The 19,084-nt window shown below is 50.1% G+C and overlaps 1 protein-coding gene across 10 annotated transcripts in view; it reads left to right on the top strand.

The window, feature by feature from the left end:
• Positions 1-19,084, top strand: part of FAM169B (Protein) — a 210,696-nt gene that overhangs the window by 78,973 nt on the left and 112,639 nt on the right. Inside the window, exons 8-9 of one of the 10 annotated variants that reach the window (XM_070267722.1) lie at positions 1,630-1,723; positions 2,948-5,179. The exons of 8 other annotated variants lie outside the window; for them this stretch is intronic. In XM_070267722.1, the coding sequence (XP_070123823.1) occupies positions 1,630-1,723; positions 2,948-2,972 (119 nt within the window). In that variant the 3' untranslated portion in view covers positions 2,973-5,179. Of the gene's footprint in view, positions 1-1,629; positions 1,724-2,947; positions 5,180-19,084 lie in introns of those variants that run through there. One more of the 10 variants, XM_070267735.1, reaches the window with a different exon arrangement.

Below are 19,084 nucleotides of genomic sequence, written 5' to 3'. Positions count from 1 at the left end.
CTTTCCTGGAGGAGGTGAAATCGAATACGTCAACAGTCCAGTGTTCTTTTAGAAAAACGGTGCCGGAGGCAGAAAATAATTGCACACAGCTTTAAAAATTTTTTCATTATTAGGTTATAGTTTTGCTTTCTTTCCAGGTGAATTTTTAATGGCTTCAGTTGTCATCCACAGGGAAAATACTTTTCTTCTATGTACATGATATTTTTAAAGCTGGAGGGCGTGTACATAAAGAGATGTGAAATATTTGAGCTGGGGAGGTGGGGTCCTTTTTCTAAAAGTCCGATGCTTGCAAAGGGCAGCTCTCCCCGTATTTCAGCTTGTTCTGGCGAGTGGGACACTGCCTACTGCAGTAGCAGGAGCAATTTTATGGGGGCGAGCTATGCTAGGAAGCGCTGAGGGCAGAAGCATCATCTCCTGGATGGGTTTTTTCTGGCTAATGCTGCTCTTTGAAAGGTTGTGTGGCTCCCTCTAGTGGCCATTATAGTCTGCTGCAGCCCTGGATGGTAACTCAGAGGTTGCTTTTGACCTTCCTGTGTGGTTGCTTCTCAGATTCTTCTACTTGTGAGTCCAAATTAGTGTCTTCATTTTTAAAACTTATTGGACCGTGATTGGTCGAGAATAAAATATAAGTGAACATTTGATGGCTACTAGCGTGCTTTAGTCCATAATGCATAAAAACAGTTTCACTGATCAGGAGATGTAGAAAACTGATAATGGATTATCTGCTTCATTCTCATTCATTCATTCACTCATGTATTCGCTCGCTCATTCAATTGGTTACTGTTGGCAGAGCATCTCCTGACACTGGGCACCGTCCCAGGTGACAGGGACACAGAGGTAAAGGAGGCTGACGAGTCTGTGAACTCATTTATGAGCTTACATTTTTCTGAAGAAAAGTGCGTGGACAACTACTACTATATTATATAAAATCTTTCTGTATCAGAGAGAACTAAAGAGTACTGGTATTTTTAAATGCTTACCATTGGATTTTGTAAACCAATTTTGCTAATGTATAAAGCCTGGAAATAAACTTTAAAATTTACTTCTATAGGTAACAACTAAATAATACATTTACTCGTTATTTGAAAAATGTGTTTCATTTGTATTTTCCATTTGAATGGAAAACTGCATATCTTTTTCCTAAGGCATCTGAACTCCCCCCCCCCACCCCGTATACGTCCACGTATGGATTTTGGGGTGTAGGGAGGTGCGCAGTAGGATGAGAAAGTCATTCGCTTCTGAGTTGGTCCTGATTCAGTAGGAGGGGGCGGGAGGCTGAGTTAGCGTGGTGATTATGGGCTCTCCTGTGAGTGGAAATTCCAGTGAGCAAAGAGGCCGAGACTGGAAACCTGACTCCATTGAATGCCCCAATGAGTGGAAGACAAGCTCAGAATTCCAGCCCTGAAATGCTTGAGTAGAACCACCCCTTTGTGTCTCCTGATGCTTGGCAGGTGTGCCTCCCCTCCAGAGGGTCTGGGCAGGTGTAAAGGGGAGGTCAAGAGGATGAAATTGGGTTGTGCCCATCAGTGCTTTTGGAAGTGTCCTCAGTATATTGTTAATCTTTTGATTGTCCTCTCCCTCGGGAGCCACCATCATCTGCTTATCTGCTCTCTTGCTTGGGGAGGGCAGCTCATCCAGGAAATTCCAAGGAGGATGTGAGCGGTCACAGGCGGACTTCTCAAGACAATGGATCCAGACAGTCCACAATGGTGAAGGCAGCGAGGTATGGTGATGGGTGTGTCATTCTAGGAACATGTCCTGCGTTCTTAGTGATCATGCTGTGCTTGTTGGGTGAAACTGTGGTCCCAACCTGCAAGGCAGCTTCCTCCGCACCTTGGCCATGGGCTTCTCGGTGGCAGGGGCTGTCGATTTATGCTCAGAACCTCGGCGCCAGAGTATGAGGAGAGGCGTTTGTGATTAGACTGTTCATGGTCCTCTTCTCTAAGCTAGACAAGCTTTCCCGAAGCCAAAACTAAACAGAGAACACATGAGAATCAGCCACGGCCCTGCATTGTTAAGGAAATATTGAAAAATCTAAATTGCAAATTCTGCCACGGACCAGCATCTTTCACGCAGAACAAATGTGCAGACGAATTTGTCTTTCTTGCCTCCCCCGCCCCTCAAGTCCAGATGCTAGAAAATGGAATATGGTGTTGAGTTGTATAACCCAGTGTGATGGTAGAATAGAACCAGGGCAACGTTCTGGATCTCTCTCAGCGGCCTGTTGTCGTTCAGTGTTTTATAAGACTTTGAAGCGACACGATTCCTGAAGTATTTTCCTTGCCCATGCAAGGCAGTCGTGCTCACACCCGCTCTCTGGCATGCAAGGGCCATTGCTCTTGAGTCCCTGAAGAGTCGATAATGATTTTAAACTCCAAAACTTACAGTTGCACTTCGGGGGGAATACTGCTGATTTTGGAAAATAGATGGCTCTCCTGTAGAAGACAACATCAAAGGCATGAAATATCCCAGTAAGTGCTGGATTGTTTCAGAAAAGCTGCCTGGTGTCTGACTTAGTTCTAGTCCAGGGAAAGGTGGGCCGATTTATGACCTTCCAGGCCGCTGGGCAGAGAGCGTGTGCTTCACCTCTTCACTGGTCCCTGACTCCCCTTTAAACTGGGAAGGCCGGTAGAGGAGGCGCGAGGTGTCCAGCGTGGTGTCACGCCCATGGGCATGTGTCTGGGGGAGTCTGCGTGTTCAAGTGTAAGGACGTCACCTTTTAAAGCTGTGCCTCCTGGCTGCCTTGCCTATCTCCCTGGGCTGGGCCTTCCCTCCGTTCCATCAGTGGATGGGCGCTCAGAGCTGAGTCCCTACAAAACGTGGTGGCCTTTGGCTGGCGGGGCTGTTTGAACCCGGCTGGAACGTCTGAATCTGAGCACGCGGCGCAGGGCCAGCTGGGCTGTCACGGTGGTAACTCGGATGCTCTGTTGATTCTTTTCTATTTCAGGACAGGATCAGCGGAGAAGAACTGAAAGAGACAGAGAATGGTTAAGACTGTGGAGTGACAGATGCTGCAGGGTGGCGTGGGAGAGCCTGTGGGGCTGAGCCAGAGGGGATGGAGGCCAAGAGGACAGCAGTGGACGCCGGCCTGGCTGGGGCATCATGGCAGACAGAAGCATAGGTGGCTGATTCCTCATTCCCAGGCCCCAGGCTGTCCTGTCCACCGGCCTGTCCTGGGCCCCAGGGGATGTGGGATTAAGAGCTGTCCATCACTCCCACTTGTCTGGCCTCTGTCCTTGCTGTGCCATCCTTTGAGGAGAAAGTGACCACACAGACCCCACCTACCTCAGGCCTGCTGTGTGGTCTCAGGTGAGAGAAAGTCCGAGAAGGTGCTTTGTTTGTAAGCGCCCAGTGCTGCATGGGTGCATAGGATCATTTCCCAAGCTCGGATTTCGGGAGATCCTTCGTTACACCCCTTGTGGTTTCTGTGACTCGGGATGGCCTTATAAAGACTGCGCTGGCACCCCACGAATGCACCTCTTTCTTCAGCACACGGAACTCGGAGAACGGCCACCCCCTCCGGTCTGCGCTGTGGAGAGAGTTTGCGAGTCTGCCCATGCCAGCCCTCTTGTGATCATGGGAACACTGTCACCAGAGGGGTTTCTGGGGAGACACCTTCCTTTTCCAGAAAAGCTTCAGCCACGTTGGCAGCATCCCGACGGCAGGGGCATCAGGATTTCAGCCATCTCTCTCTCTCTCTCTCTCACACACACATACCCTTGTCAGTCAGGCTGATTCCTACTCACGCATCTGCTCTCAGCTCAGATGTCCCTTCCTGACCACCTCCTCCTCCTCTTCCCATGTGGCCTCAGAGCACTGGGCACTCAGCTGTGACTCCATGAGCCTCCACCAGGGTCAGCCCTGGGTCTGCTTAGTTGCCTCCTGCGTCCCCAGTGCCAGAGTGGAGCTGGCCTTCAGTAAGTGTGTAGGGAATGACTGGTGACAGGTCACCTCAGGAGTGAGGGGTGATACCTTCTTTCTCGTCCTCTGCTGCTAGACTCTGGAGAGATGGGTGGAAGAACAGAGTTTCAGCTTTTTAGGGATACAGTAAACCTACCCCGGAATCTGGGAGTGGGGAGGAGACCACTGGCAGTCCTGAGTGCCAGCAGGATATCACCAGCTGTTTCCCTCACTGGGCAAAGGACGCATGTGGTGGGACCCCTGTTACTTATTTACTCATCCATGTTGCTGTCTGTTCACTCATCCATCCATCTGTCCATCCATCTATCCATCCACCCATCCATCCATCCATCCATCCATCTCCCCATTCTTCTCTCCCTTTCTCCCTCCATCTCTCCCTCATCTTGCCTTCCGTCCACCCACCCATCTGTTCACCCATCTATCTATATACCTGTCTACCCACCCACTCACCCACCCATCTGTCCATTCATCCATTTGTCTGCATCTGTCCATCCATCTGTCTGTCTGTTCGTCCATCCATGCATCCATTCCGTCCATCCATCCTTAAGTACAGCAACTGTTCAGTGTGATTGCTCAGGGACAAGCTCTGTGCGGTGCAGTGGGGAGATAGGCACGGTTACAGGACTCAAGGATTAACTATTCTCTCTGGAAGGGTCTCTTCTGGAATGTTCCACTGGAGTTGTTTTCTCACACCTATCAGTTAAAGAGGGAAGAGTCTAATTGAATAGAAGTAGAATCTGGAGACATCCTAAAGGGCACCCGTGCATGTGGGCTCTCTGTGAAGGAGGCACAGACCATAAGAGGGCAGTCAAGTCTGCAGCTGGGAGCGTGCTCTGTGTGTGTGTGGTGCCCGACATAACCTTTCACGTGTGACGTAGACATGCGCTGTGAACATTGTACCATTTGAGATGAATGATTGGTGCTTTGTAGTGTTTATGTGAATATGAACTGATGGAAATGTCTCAGGGGCTTGATGAAGTTACTGTCCAATAAAAGAGTCCTCTCAAGGAAGAAAAACTGATGTGCTGATGTAGTTCACTGAAGGCCGTGTGCACGAGCCACACACAGCTGGAAGGGAATCCTCTGAGCTCGTGGAAACACCCCGGGCAGCGGCACAGTCTGTCTGGCCTGGGGCTGTGTGTAGTGTTCCTTTCCACAGGGCGTGTACAGGGAGTGTTGGTAAGGCTTGTGTGTGTGTCTGTGTCTGTGCGTGCATATGTTGTGTTGATTTTATTAAATCACCTTTGTTTAATTTACTATTCAGTTCTTCTCTGTTCTTGCTTATTAACAGCTTTATCGAAATATAATTCATAATCCATGAAATTCACTTAAAGTATATAATCGTGTGATTTTTAGTATATTTGCAGAATTGTGCGACCACCACCACAGTCAGTACCTCAAAAAGAAACCCCATGCCCATTAGCAGCTTCTCCCTTTCTCCCTACCTCCCGGCCCTAAGCAATCACAAATCTACTTTCTCTCTCTCAATTTGCCTGTTCTGGACATGTCATACTGGTGGAATCGTACGATATGTGGCCCTTTGCATCCAGTTTTTTTCACTTAATGTCTTCAAGCTGCATCATGTTGTAGCAGGTGTCAGTGCTTCATTCCTTTTTATAGTTGAATAACATTCCATGGTGTGGAGAGACCACATTTTGTCTCTCCATTTACCAACTGGTGGACTTCTGAATTGATTTCAGTTTTTGGCTGTTATCAATAAGGCTGCTATGAACATTCATGAACAAGTTTTTGGGCGGACCTATAGCTTCAGTTCTTTAGGTATTTACCCAGGAGCAGAATTTCTGGGTCGTGTGGTAACTCTATATTTAACATTTTGAGGAACTGCCAAATTATTTTCCCAAGTGCCTACATCATTTTACATTCCCACCAGCAATGTGTGACTGTTCCAATTTCTCTCCATCCCAGCCAACACTTACTGCTATCTATCTCTTTGATTATAGCCACCATCCTAGTGAGCGTGGACTGGTGTCTCATTGTGATTCTGATGTGTGTTTCCCTGAAGACTAATGACGTGGAGCATCTTTTCATGTGCTTTTTGGCCCTTTTTATGTCTTTGGAGAAGTATCTATTCAGATTCTTTATCCATTTTTTAATTGGGGTATCTTTTTATTATTGAATTGTAGTCGTTCTTTATAGATTCTGGATACAAGTCTTATCACGTATCGTTTGCAAATATTTTCTCTCATTATATAGGTTGTCTTTTCACTTTCTTGATGGTGCCATTTGAAGTGCAACATTATGAATTTTGATGAAGTCCAGTTCATCTATTTTGCTTTGGTTGCTTGTGCGTTTGGTGTTACAGTAGTAATGATTGTGTTTTATAAGTGCATATCCTTTCATTCCCATCTAAAGGGAGTTATTGGGGAGAAAGTTATTTCACTCTATGGCGAATATAGACAAATCCACAGAGCAGTCATTACTTGGAAGAAAGCTGTGTGTGGACCCCAGGCCCAGACCCCAGGAGAGGCGTGTTGCCTGCGGACTGCTCCCCCTGCACTCGTGAATGGGCTGAGGCCCGCGGAGGACGTTGGAGATTCATGGACCCGCGCAAGCTTGCCTTGTGGATTCAGAGTCTGGCGGCGGTGGTGGACATTCACTGCTATGCATGGGGCCCTCGAACAGATTTTCTTTCAGGGAAAGAAAGGGTTTTCAGCATCGGGCATTTTGTTCCGGGAAGTCTGAGAACAAGCCGTTCGGGCTGAGGAAGGAATGAATCCAACTGGTTGGCTACTTGCAAAAATTATAGGGCCAGCAAATTCTGAGACAATTTCTAAGATCCCCATTTCCTGCGAGAAGCAATGTAAAATCTCTGATTTCGATTTTGTTCTCTGTCTAGGCAAAGATGGTCAACATCTGGATGTTTTGAAGTTAGGTGTCCAAGTTTCCATGTTGAGAAGCCTTGAAATTCCTTGGCCCCCTTCCTCTCCTGCCTCCCCCTCGGCTCTTTCACATAGGGCGCAAAGTATCACCATGGCCAAGCAAGGCAAAAACACCTGGAGCCACAGTGACATAGTCACGGGAGGCCTGCAACCCGGTCCCCAACAGAACATCCAGGGAGCTTGACTTTCTGTCATTTTCAGCAACAAATGAGACGTAATCAGAAAGAGTAGATTAATCCTGTCAGAAAAATCCCACAAATGGCCACGGCAACTGAAATGCTTCCGTGGACTTGTTTTAATGCATGTGGACTCTGTTTAATGACATTGGCTTATCTTATTGAGCCCTCCTTCCCACCAAACGAAAGTCATCTTTAGGTACTAGAAGCTACCTGCTCCAACAGGGACCCTGACATGTGCAGATGACTGCAGAGCTCATGCACTTTCACAGCCTTGATGGCCCACGACTTGTGGCACCCACTCCCCGGGGGGCAGCCTGTGGATGGACACTGAGCATCTGGCTCCTTTGGTCCTTGGGTGCTTGGATTCTGTTCAGATTCTGTGGGATCAGGAGGGTGTGTCCTCAGGGTGGATGAAGGTGGGATCTTCCTGGTGCCGTGTGAGTTGGGGCAATGCGCACGGTTGACTATCATTTCTTCTCGGCTCTTTGCTTGCGGCTGCGGTGCTTTGATTTTGGGAGATGTTTGCTGGATTCTCATGTGACCAACAGGAGCAGGTGAAGTCCTCGTGATCTAATATATATATAACCAAATATGTGTATTATATTTGCAAAGTAATTTTATGAAAATCCATATAAATTAAATCCACATATGCTACATAAAGAAATACTGTGAGGAATACATGTAAACGTGACCCTGTGGGGAGACGTCAAGCTCTCTCCTGCTCCCTGGTGGGCGTCATTCCCAGGGCTGCTGACGGCTGTGGCCCTAGGGGCTGGAGCTGGACCACGGGCTTTGAATGTCAGAAAGCCAAACTCAGACTTCTGCCTTGATCTCTCTCCCCTTGTCAGAGATTTCTGGCCATTTTCTTAAAAAAATCCTATGCTGCTCCCTTCCTGAATGCTTCAGACATAATTTGAGAAGAAGAAAACAGATTTCAACAGTGTACGTGCTGATTTTTATCCCACTCACTTTTGCTGTGGACCAGAGCTGGCTGGACAGGTCATTTCTGGAGCTCTGGCAGCTTCGATGTTGGTGTCTTGCTCTGTGAGGAGGCCAGGCTGACTCTCAGAGCCACATCCCCACCCCTGCAGGACCTGGATTATGTCTGAGCTGACCCCTGGGGGTGGAGTTCCCATGCCGGCTTCCCCAGCCCCGGCCTTCAGAGGGTCCTGGGTACATGTGACATGCAGAACCCATCAGCCCTTGATGACAGATCAGGAGGCAGCCCTGGGAGAGGGCTCCATTCCACCATCTCTCCTTTGGAGCCAGTTTGGACGCATAGTGTTTTGAGTCCAAAGATTTGGCCCAGCACTTTGTGATGGGTAATCCTGGGCTGGTCACTGCCCAGCCCAGACTGCGTAGACCTTGCCTGTCCATGGGAATGATGTGTGCACCGGGCAGTTCCCTGTGCGGCTCAGGGAAGGATGCCCCAGACAGCACTCTTCCATCCGTAGATGTGCTATACACATCGGGTATTGTACTTAGTTGTGACTTTGCACAGTTCACATTCAGGCACGCAATTAAATAACTGATCTGATCTTCACCTATATTTTAAGCACTTGTTCTGGCTTATGGCAGAAAATGTAATCTAGTCAATTCCAGATACCTTGCAATCTAACCTCACTCTAAATAGGATTTTCCTTTGTGCCTCTTTCTTCCTGGGGTCAATTCTTAGCTCTGGGGCTTGCGCAGGGCAGGGTCCTTGGTGAGGAGGGGACAGCTGCTGTTGGCCTGAGTCTGTCCTGCCCCCACGGGCACCAGCTCATATGTGTGATTGTCTTGTCGGGGCCTCTGCTCCCAGGTACCCGACCATGTGGGCAATGAGGACTGTGCTGGTCACCTTCCACACCTGGACTCCTGCCATGTGACCCCACTGGCATCTGCTGGTGCTTCTGCTGGTCCCAGACAGGAGGCGTTGCTGGCGCCTGCAAGTTCTTTCTCTCAACCTATGTCCTCGTGCTCCTGGTCACATGGGAAATCATGTGCTTCCCATGGGGGATGTGTGCGGGGCTGGCCCTCTCCTGTCATCTGGGGCTCGGGCTGCTCTTTGGGACCTTTCCCTCTCTGGGAACTCCAGGCTGGGGTGGGGCACACCTTGCGTCTACTCTGGGGCGCCCAAATCTATTTGGGAGTTTCTCTCACCCACTCCCATCCCTGTCCAAAGGAGCCTGGCTTTCTAGTGTTCAAAGCCAGCGATCGAACATTTCTTTTTGGTTTCCTTCACGGGTGCCCTATATCCTCACACTTAGCACAGAGCCAAACTCAGGTCTCCCCGTCCAGGTCGGGGATAGACTCCTGAGCGCTCCTTTTGGCCACCCCCCCCGGCAGAGTTACAGCCCCAGCGCTGTTCTCAGGTCAAGTCCCTCAGGCAGGGCAGGATCCGTGGCTGATTCTCACAGGCTTCAAGCCTCCTGTGGGGTGTGGGCTGTGGACAGAGGTGGAACCCACCATTTCTCACAGGCCTGAAGCACAGCTTAAAATCCCACTGTTAGAAATGTTTTCCTTGGGGCTGGGTGAGTAACCAGGAATTGTGTCTCAGAATTGGGAAGAGCGTGGGCCTGGTTCCACCCTGGCCCCTCACTCCAGTGGGTCCTGGGGTGGCCACTTCCCTTCGGGGCAGCCAAGGGTCCTCGTGGTGAAATGAAGTGGCTGAGTCAGGGTCTGTGAACTGGCAGTTTGATGGTGCAAATCAGTTTGCAGATATTTGTTTGGGCCACACAGGGTTTTAGGACCCAGACACTGCTGTCCATTTCAGGGAGGGTGTGTCCCTGCCATTCACTGGCTGTGTTACTCACTTGCACTCTCAGGCCAGCTGGAGCCAATTACGTTTGGGCTGCCTTGTGGCAGGCTGAATAATGCTCCCCCCCACTGCAAAGATGTCCACGTTGGACTCCCCAGCACCTGTGACCAGATTGCCTTAGGTGGTGAAAGGGGCTTTGCAGATGTGGCTAGGGATCTTGAAATGGGGAGATTACCCTGGATTATCCCGGTGGGTCCAGTGTCATCACATGGGTCCTTAAATGAGGCAGACAGAGGGAGATTCGACTCCGAAAGAGAACTGTCAGAGGGATGCAGTGTGAGAGAGACCCCACCAAGCACTGCAGGTTTTCAATTTGGAGGAAAGGGCAGTGAGCCAAGGAATGCACACAGCTTCTAGAACCTGGAAAAAGCAAGGAAATAGATGTCCCCCTGGGGCCTGGAGAAGGACACAGCCCTGCCGACACCTTGATTTTAGCCCAGTGTGACCTTTTGGACCTCTGACCTCCAGAACTGTGTGATAATGAATCCATGCAGTTCTCAGCCACTAAAGGTGTGGCAATTTGTTAAAAATGACAATAGGAAACTAGTCTGTCCCTAGACAGTGGTTCTTAAGTGGGCTGACCTGCACCCCCGGGGATGTTTGGCCACGTCTGGAGATATTTTTGGTTGTCACAATTGAGGGAGGGGCGCTCTTGGATCTGGTGGGTAGAGGCCAGGAATGCAGCTGAACCTCTGCGCTGTCAGGACAGCCCCCACGGCCCCGAGAATTATCCGGCCTGCAATGTTATGCCAAGGCTGAGAAACCTTCCTCAGTCTGACAGGTGCCTTTAGCGCTGAAGGCCTAGATGTCTGCAGCTTCTGTCAATGTCGACCTTGGTCATTTATGGCTTCAGAGTCTGCTGAGAGCTCAGGCCTCGAGGAGACAGCAATGAAAGACTTAAAGCTGCCATCTGTTGGGCAGTTGTTCTGTGCCGGCTCGGTTCCTACTCAAAGAGGGTTCCAGGAACTCCCAGGGCTGTGTCCAACTCTGAGGCTGGGGCAGGACCTGCAAGATGACCCAATGGAGACCGGGCTGGTGCTTGGGGACGCTTCACGTCTCGGACCTTCCAACTGGCCTGACTGGTAAGAAGGTTCTTCCTCGTTTAGAGGAGAAATCACTGCGTGCCTGTAGTTGAGGGCCATGCGAGGGCCCAGGAGATGCCCTGAAGACTCAGATCTGGATGGCCACGTTGGAACTTGATTCTTCTCTTAATCTGTATCTTGACCCCCGTTCTGGCTGGTGGCAGAAAACGGCCATCTTAGAATAGACTTGGAGACAGCCTGGATGGACACCTCTCTCCTGGGCAGTTTTCCAAGGGAAATACCCTTGGCGGCCACACGATGGCAGCCTTGCACAAACCAAAGCGGGCTCCGGCCAGGACCGCGGCCCTAAGTAGGTGTCGGGCCGTGAACACTTGCCTGCCTTCCTGCAGAAACCGAGGAGGCCGGGTCGGTGGGCATCTTTCATTGCAGCTGGAAACTCTGCGCTTTGCAAGTGAAACAGCTGTATAGACCGCTCATGCCTTCCTCTGTTAATGTTTCAATAAGGAACTGGTTCGCCACCCCAGCCCCTGAATTTCAGTGATGTGAGAAGACCAACAATACAGTTGAGACTTATTCTTAAGAAAGGCTCAAAATCTTTTTTTTTTTCTTTAAGGAAGATTAGCCCTAAGCTAACATCTGCTGCCAATCTTCCTTTTTTTGCTGAGGAGGACTGGCCCTGAGCTAAGATCTGCGCCCATCTTCCTCTACTTTGTATGTGGGGCGCCTACCACAGCATGGCTTGACAAGCAGTGCGTAGGTCTGCACCCGGGATCCGAACCGGCAAACCCCGGGCCACTGAAGTGGAAATGAGAACTTAACCGCTGTGCCACTGGTTCGATCCCTCTCTCGTTTTTTTTTTTTAAGGAAAAAATGTTTAGCTTTCACTGTGCGTCCAGGAATGCAGACAGATCCCAAATTTCCCTGATTTCTCTGTTAACTCCGTAGGCTTGCCAATAAAAAATAAAGACACGGAGCTACCAACCCACTAAAATGCACCTTGCCTCCCTTGGCCGCTGGTTAAAAGTAGGGGGCCTTGGGGCAGGCTCTGTGACCCAGTGGTTAAGTTCGCGTGCTCTGCTACAGTGGTGCAGGGTTTCTCTGGTTCGGATGCTGGGCGTGGACATGGAATGACTCATCAGGCCATGTTGAGGCGGCGTCCCACGTACTACTACTAGAAGGACCCACAACTAAAATATACACCTATATACCGGGGGGATTTGGGGAGAAAAAGCAGAAAGAAAAAAAAAGATTGGCAACAGTTGTGAGCTCAGGTGCCAATCTTTAAAAAAAAAGAAGTAGGGGGCCTTGACACTTGCGTGTCCCCCCCTCCCCCCGACCCTTCACAGAGCGAGGGCTTTGGCGATGCTGTGGGGAAAGGGAAGGAGTGAGAAGGACGTGAACGCTACACCCATCGGCGACAGGTGCGCTGCCGGCGAGGGGAATTGCTCTTTACTGGTTTCTTTCCACCCATGTGTGCAGCCCACATCCACACTGGAATGCAGAGAAATGGGTAGAACGTTCCATTTGGTCCTCTCTCTTTTTTAAAAACAGCTTTATTGAGGTATAATCGATATACAATAAACCGCCCATATTTGATGTGTACAATTCGATGAGTTTGGACATATGTACACACCCATGAACCCATCACCACAATGTCAAGGTAATAGACATAACCATCACCTCCGAAAGTTTCCTGTGTCCCTTTTTATTGGTGTAAGAGCACTTGGCTTGAAATCTACCCTCTTCATAAAGTTTTAAGTGCAGAATGCAGTATTGCTCACTGTAGGCACTATGCTGCACAGCAGATCTCCAGAACTCATTTACCTTACATAACTGAAACGTGGACAACACCTCCCATTTTCCCCTGCCCCAACCCCTGGTAACCACCATTCAGTTCTTTGCTTCTAAGAGTTTGACTAAGTCCCTCATGTAAGTAGAATCAAATACTATTTAGCTTTCTGTGCTTGGCTTATTTCACTCAGCAATAATTTTCTCCAGTTTCATCCATGTTGTCACAAATGGAAAGAGTTCCTTCTTTTTCAAGGCTGAATAATATTCCATCGTGTGTATAGACCACATTCTTTATCCGTTCCTCCATTGGTGGGCTCTTTGGTTCTTTCCCAAGATGTCTCGGCTGTGGTGAGTGATGCCTCAGGGAACACGGGCTGCAGGTAGCTCTTCAAGGTCCTGATCCAGCTCTTTCTCTTTAGAGACACCTCCCAGAGCAGGACTCTTTCAACCAACTCATTTTTAGCATTTGATGGCATTTTATTGTTTTTATTCAACACGTTTCCTTCCTTCTGTGCACCACTGTGAGGGGCCCAAGCCTGGGCCCCTGGGGGGGGTTGCCTTGAGTGACCTAGGAGCCAGGCTCACTGGGGAGAATGCACATCCAGGGCCCCTTGGCACTCCTCTGTCCAGCCCCCTGCCCCCTCCCTCCCTCTCGCTCTCTAGCCCTTTGGCCTCCTCCCATGGGGGTGGGGTTCAGGAAACCCTGGGGCCTGGGCACTAACCTGGAGACGGGTCACCATCCAACTGTGATTTGGACTCCCTTCTCTTCTGTGTCATCACTTTGGCCCCATTTTCATTTAGTTTTTCTGATATGCTACTTGGGCTTCTCAGCAGCAGCATCTAAAATATTTTGGGGCCAGTTTTGCTCATTTATAAAATGGAAAGAATGTCCCCCTTGCAGGATTCATTGGGAGGCTTAAGGTAAATGCCTAGTATCCAGAGATGCCCAGTTCCTCGTGGACCTTTGGTGGGAAGAGGAGAGAGAGGGACCAAAGAAGGCGGAACAGCGAGTAGAGCAGCTGAGCCTGGCCAGCCTCCCCGCTGGAGGGTGAACTGAGACGTGGGGGAGGTGGGGAGCCAGCCCTGGTCCCCAGGTCAGGTGGGAAGCATGGGGGACACCCTCTGGCCCACGGGGCCTTCCCCTTCATTAAGCCAAGCTGGGCCTGCTAACAAAGGTGCCCAAGGACCTCCCAGCCACAGTGGTCCATGTGAAGACAGCGTGCTCTCGCGTATCGAGCTTCTTATTACTGGTATGAAACCAGTTCGTGCGTTCATCCTTTCCACGGGCCAGGCGCTGTGCCCAGGGCTGGGACTTGTGTGAGTGGCAGCTGTGGCCCCTGCCCTCCTGGAACTTTCTGGCCAGTGCAAGTAGCAACCCCTGCAAGAAGCAATAATAGTAATGGAGACAGGGGCCCTGGTCTTCACAATCAGCGTGTTAACACATGACGTTAAAAAGCGCTGGTAAAGGAACTCCTGTGGGAGAATGAGCACAGAGCGTGCCCTAGAGGCGGAGAAAAGATGAGGAGAGAACCATCCTCCCATGGCTCATGGCTTCCAGGACCAGATACCACACAGCCAGTGAGGTGAATGCAGGAGGGGTTTCTGAGGAGGGCAAGGTGCCGCTGAGGGGTTGGGGAGGCGGGGAGCGGGAGACAGAAGGGGGGAGAAGGATAGAGAGGAGGAGAGAGGTAGGTGGAGAGATTGAGAGAGACAGGAAGAGGGAGAGAGGGAAAGAGGGAGAGAGGAGAGAGAGGAAGGAGATTTGTGCATGGCTGACGAGATCTGTGTCACTGGCTGGTGGCATTGTTCAGCCACCTTGGACTCTCTGTTATGATTCTAAAGGAGTGGCCCAGAAGCTAAGGTCCACCTGTGGAGTTCATCCTGGATCGTCGGCCCCCTGAATTCCCAGTCAGGGCTCACACCCCCACAGCACTGATGCAGTTGGCCCCCCATCGTGAATATCAGTTGAAAGCCTGCAGAGATGGGAAGAACCCTTAGGAGAACTTGGACACTGTTCCATCTGGTGGTGTCTCTCATGGAGAAGCCCTGGGGCGAGGAGGGGTGGGCACACACCCCGTTAGGAAGCCTGAGCTCGAGGTGACAGCTCTGTGGGCTTGTCGGGCAGATCTGGGCATCCCAGCGGCTCTGAGGCTTGATTGGGCACAGGCAAACTTGCCTTCAGTGGAGTCATGACTTGCTACATTTCTACACACTGCTCCAGATGGACACTGCTGTATTTTGGTGTATATACTTTTAGACCTTTTGCTTAAAAAGTAAGGCCATAGTAGTAATCATGTTGTACATGCAATTTCCTTCCAGCGTTTTTTTTCTAAATGTGAGCATTACTGAGTTATTTTACCCCAGTGTTTTAACCGTCATACTTAAGTCTGCCTAAGATCTCATCAAATCGCTGTACCGTAATTTATACAACCACTTCCCTCCTCTTGGATATTTAGGCTGCTTCCTGTTTTTAGCTGTTATAAAGAAGAAGTTGCAAAATGTAGAGATCTTATCCAAAGGAATAAAACCAACGAGTGAAGGGAGGGGAAATAATTTTGGTTGGGGAGGATTTCTGATCTCTCTCAAATCCTTCCTCACAGGACCAGCCTTCTTCGGAATTCTGTTTCCTTGGCACAAACTTTGGCTTCGAAGAGCCTGTCCTCCTACCCCCTTTAGCATCTCTCTGTCCTTGCCCCTGCCCTGCTCTGAGCTCTCTTCCTTAGCCGAGGGTAAGAAGCGCTCTCTCCCACTGTCATGGGGGGGAGGCGTGGAGTTGGCGGGACTGATGCTCAGCCAGGGAACAATGCTCAGAAACCCGGAGCAGAGACGTCATTTGCAAGAATAAAGGGCACAGACCATGACCTGCTTCCTGGCAGACACACTGTTTTTGTGCGAGAAAGATGAATTTAGCCTCTATACATCATCCTGACCATGCGCTCCCACAAGGGCTTCCCCATCCACAGGGTGGGAAATCTTGGAGCTTTGGGGATGAGAGTGACGTGGGGACTGTTTGGGACCCTATTGGTGACCCAGCCTCTGGCTTCTATTTCTACAGGATGATCAGCATATGGTCCATGGTAATCTCCCAGGCGAGAAAATGTCCTCATGGCTACATGGCCATACCATGGAGACTCTAGATTGTTCCCTTGAGGGGTTTGTACCCTCTGTCCTTAAAGCTAGGAAACATAATTGACCCAGTTTAATTTGTGATGGGAGTATTCTTGGTTTGGTAAGAGAGAAGATTGTACCAACAGTCAGGGGGAAATCTTATCACACAAGGAGGCAGCAGTAAGGTGGAAAACACACACCTGGGGCTGGGGATTTGGCTTTGTGTTCTGGCTTTGCTGCTTTCCAGGCAGGTGATCTTGGGTGAGAAGTCTAACCTATGTGGGCCTCAGTCTCGTCATCTGTGAAATGGGAGGAATGAGGCACCGGCCCCATGGCACCATGGTTAAATTTGCACTCTCTGCTATGGCAGGCCAGGGTTCGCCAGTTCGGATCCTGGGTGCGGACATACGTGCTGCCTATCAAGCCGTTCTGTGGCAGGCATCCCACATATAAAGTAGAGGAAGATGGGCATGGATGTTAGCTCAGGGCCAATCTTCCTCAGCAAAAAAAGAAGAGGATTGGCAGCATATATTAGCTCAGGGCTAATCTTCCCCCAAAAAAAAAAAAAAAAAAGGTAAAGAAAAAAAAGAAATGGGAGGAATGAGATCCTGGTCCTCAGGGCTTGTTGGTTGGTCCCAGAAGCTGGCGTATGTGGAGGCTACTCAGCTGTAAGGCATGTGCATCTGGCTTCCCACATCGGCCATCCTGCCACGCAGATACCCCATGTGGTGTGATTGGGGCGGGTGACCCAGACCTAAGCCAGGCAGAGCATGAGTTGTCCAGACAGGATGAGTCTAAGGGGCCTGAAAAGAGGCTCGGGGGAAGGGAGTGTGGAAAGACTGCTGCCATCTTGTGGCTACAGAGAAGGGCTGGAAAATGGAATCCGAGCTGAGATGGAGAGACACCAGATCCTAGGGCCTTTGATTGAGTCCCTGAATCCAGCTGTGCCTGAAGCTGACCTCTGGAGTTTTCAGTTGCAAGAGTTAGAAGTCTCCCTCTTTTGCTTAAGCCAGTTTGAGTTGTTTTTTTTTGTTACTTGAAATCAAGAGTCTAGACTGATACATTCTTTTCTCCAGTTTACTGTCTTTTGTAATAATGGAAGGAAAAGAGAAAGGTGACATGGAACATCGGATGGTTAGAGCGGTACCGGCCTTCAGGACGATCTAATTCCACCCAGGTGCTTAAGGCGAGACTGTCATGGGCCCCAACACTTCTGCCTTTGTGGACCCCTTCCTCCATAGAAAACCCAAACACAAAACACGCACACACACACAACCATTTTGCTACTGTGTTAGCATAAAGATGAATATAACCCAGGACAGATTGTATTCATTTTTTTCTTATTTTGAGATAAATTAAAACATTTCCTTGGGCCCTAGGCAGAGTGCCTGTTGTGCTAACGGGTGAGCCAACTCTAAGGGTGATCTTTTCTCCTGCTTGTATATGGTTTTGCCATGGGCATACATTTATAATGAACAGTGAGTTCCTACTTACAAGCAAATCACCTTTTCAATTTCTCTATGATGCAATTAAGAGCAACATCAACTGAGACCCAGTTTTTGACTTAGAACACGTATAAGCAATGCTGTGTTCTGATGGGTGGGGGCTCAGACCATTCATCCCTTCTAATTGACTGAATGCATTTGTGGTCTGATTGGCTTGAGTGTGATGGGGGGAGTGTCTTAGAGCAATGCTCACTTCTGATTGGCTGAATACACTAGTGGTCTGATTGGCCAGAATGTGATAGGCTAATACTAAGAGCACTGCTCACTTCTGATTGGCTGAATACACTAGTGGTCTGATTGGCCAGAATGTGATAGGCTAATACCAAGAGCATTGTTCCCTTCTGATTGGCTGAATCCATACGCTGGCTTATTGGTCTGGGTGTCAGGCAAAGCCCCACGTGCTCAAGACTGCAGGCTGAGAAAATGGAATGGAACACATTGGTTGTACCAGGCAGAAGCTCCCCATGTGTGTTAAGAAATCTCTAGCACGAAATGCCCCCACTACAAGTCTTTCTGTAAAAGTTGTGCAAAACTCAGGGCCGTTGATTTTGTGGAGTGACCTACAGCTGTCCCTCCGTGGATGTGGATGTTGGGTATCCTGACCTCACTGACCGGCTGGATGCTGCGGTTGAGACCAAGGGTCCTTCTGGCTTTGTCTCCCAGTGCATCCTGGCCTGCAAGAGCATGGGGATGGGAAAGACAGCTCTGGTGTTCAGCTCGCTCTTATCTTCTCTCCCATATACCCCAGCTCCTCCCTGGCTTTTCCTCAAAGAGTTGCCAGTCTGAAGCCCTGGGACTCTGCCAGTGTAACTGGAGCAAGATAAGTGTAGACTACTTTTCCAAATGTTACGACGAAGCAATCCAGCCTAAATACATGTTAGACTTAAGCAATGGGTCTCAGAGTGGGACCTCAGACCAGCAACATCAAGGTCACCGAAATAATGTTAGAAATGCAGATTCTCAGGCCCCATCCCACCCCTAGGGAATCAGAGACTCGGGGTGTGGCCCAGGAATCCTTGATTTAACAAGGCTCCCAGGTGACGTGGATGCACACTCAGGTCTGAGAACCTGTGCTCTGTTGGAGGTCTCTCCCCAAAAGAACGAAGACTTTTCCTTACTTTGGAGGAGGCCTTTCCACGACAGCTTTGCTAACTGCAAGCCCGGCAGACAGGCGCCCCAGGCCAGCCGGCTCTCTCCCAGGCAGGCAGGCCCTGAGACCCGAGGGGCCTCGCACCGGGGCTCCACGAGCCCGGGTGTCCCGGGAATCCCGCTTCAGCGTCTCCTTTAGGTCCTTCATCAACACCCAAGCAGAATAGGTCAAACCCCTGTACACGTCTTGACCTTTACTTCTCTTAATGATGTGACAGCCTAGCCATTTGTGTTATCTAAGAAGCTTGAGAGACGGTGTCACTGTGCCGTGACCACGGGACCACGTTTTCCCTAGGATGGAAGATCTCGGCTAAAGCGCGCGGATCCCCGCAGCTGCCCCGCATGGCCACTAGATGGCGCTGTTGCACTTTCCTGCGGACTCCGCGGGGCGCGCCGCGCCGCCACCCGGCTTCCCTGGGTCCCACCAGAGTGCCTGAAGTGAAATAACAACGTGCCATTGTGAGCCGAGGCCTATTTCACTAAGATGTCCAGGAAATGATATGCAGCCAGGAGGCTTTGGCCAGAGGGAACGCTGACTGGGGGATTGTAGCGGGAAAGCCCCTTAGGACTTTATAAGCTCCCTCCCCACGCGCTGCATGTCTCCCCCCACCCCAAGCCCTGGCCCCTGGGGGTGGCAGAGCTGTGGTCACAGGCCCTAATATCAGTCGTGGGAGGAGCGCTTGTAAAA

Source organism: Equus caballus, chromosome 1 (genome assembly GCF_041296265.1).
Source record: "Equus caballus isolate H_3958 breed thoroughbred chromosome 1, TB-T2T, whole genome shotgun sequence".
NCBI classification, from domain to species: Eukaryota; Metazoa; Chordata; class Mammalia; order Perissodactyla; family Equidae; genus Equus; species Equus caballus.
Note: the sequence above shows the minus strand (reverse complement) of the source record. Positions and strands in the feature narration are given on the sequence as shown.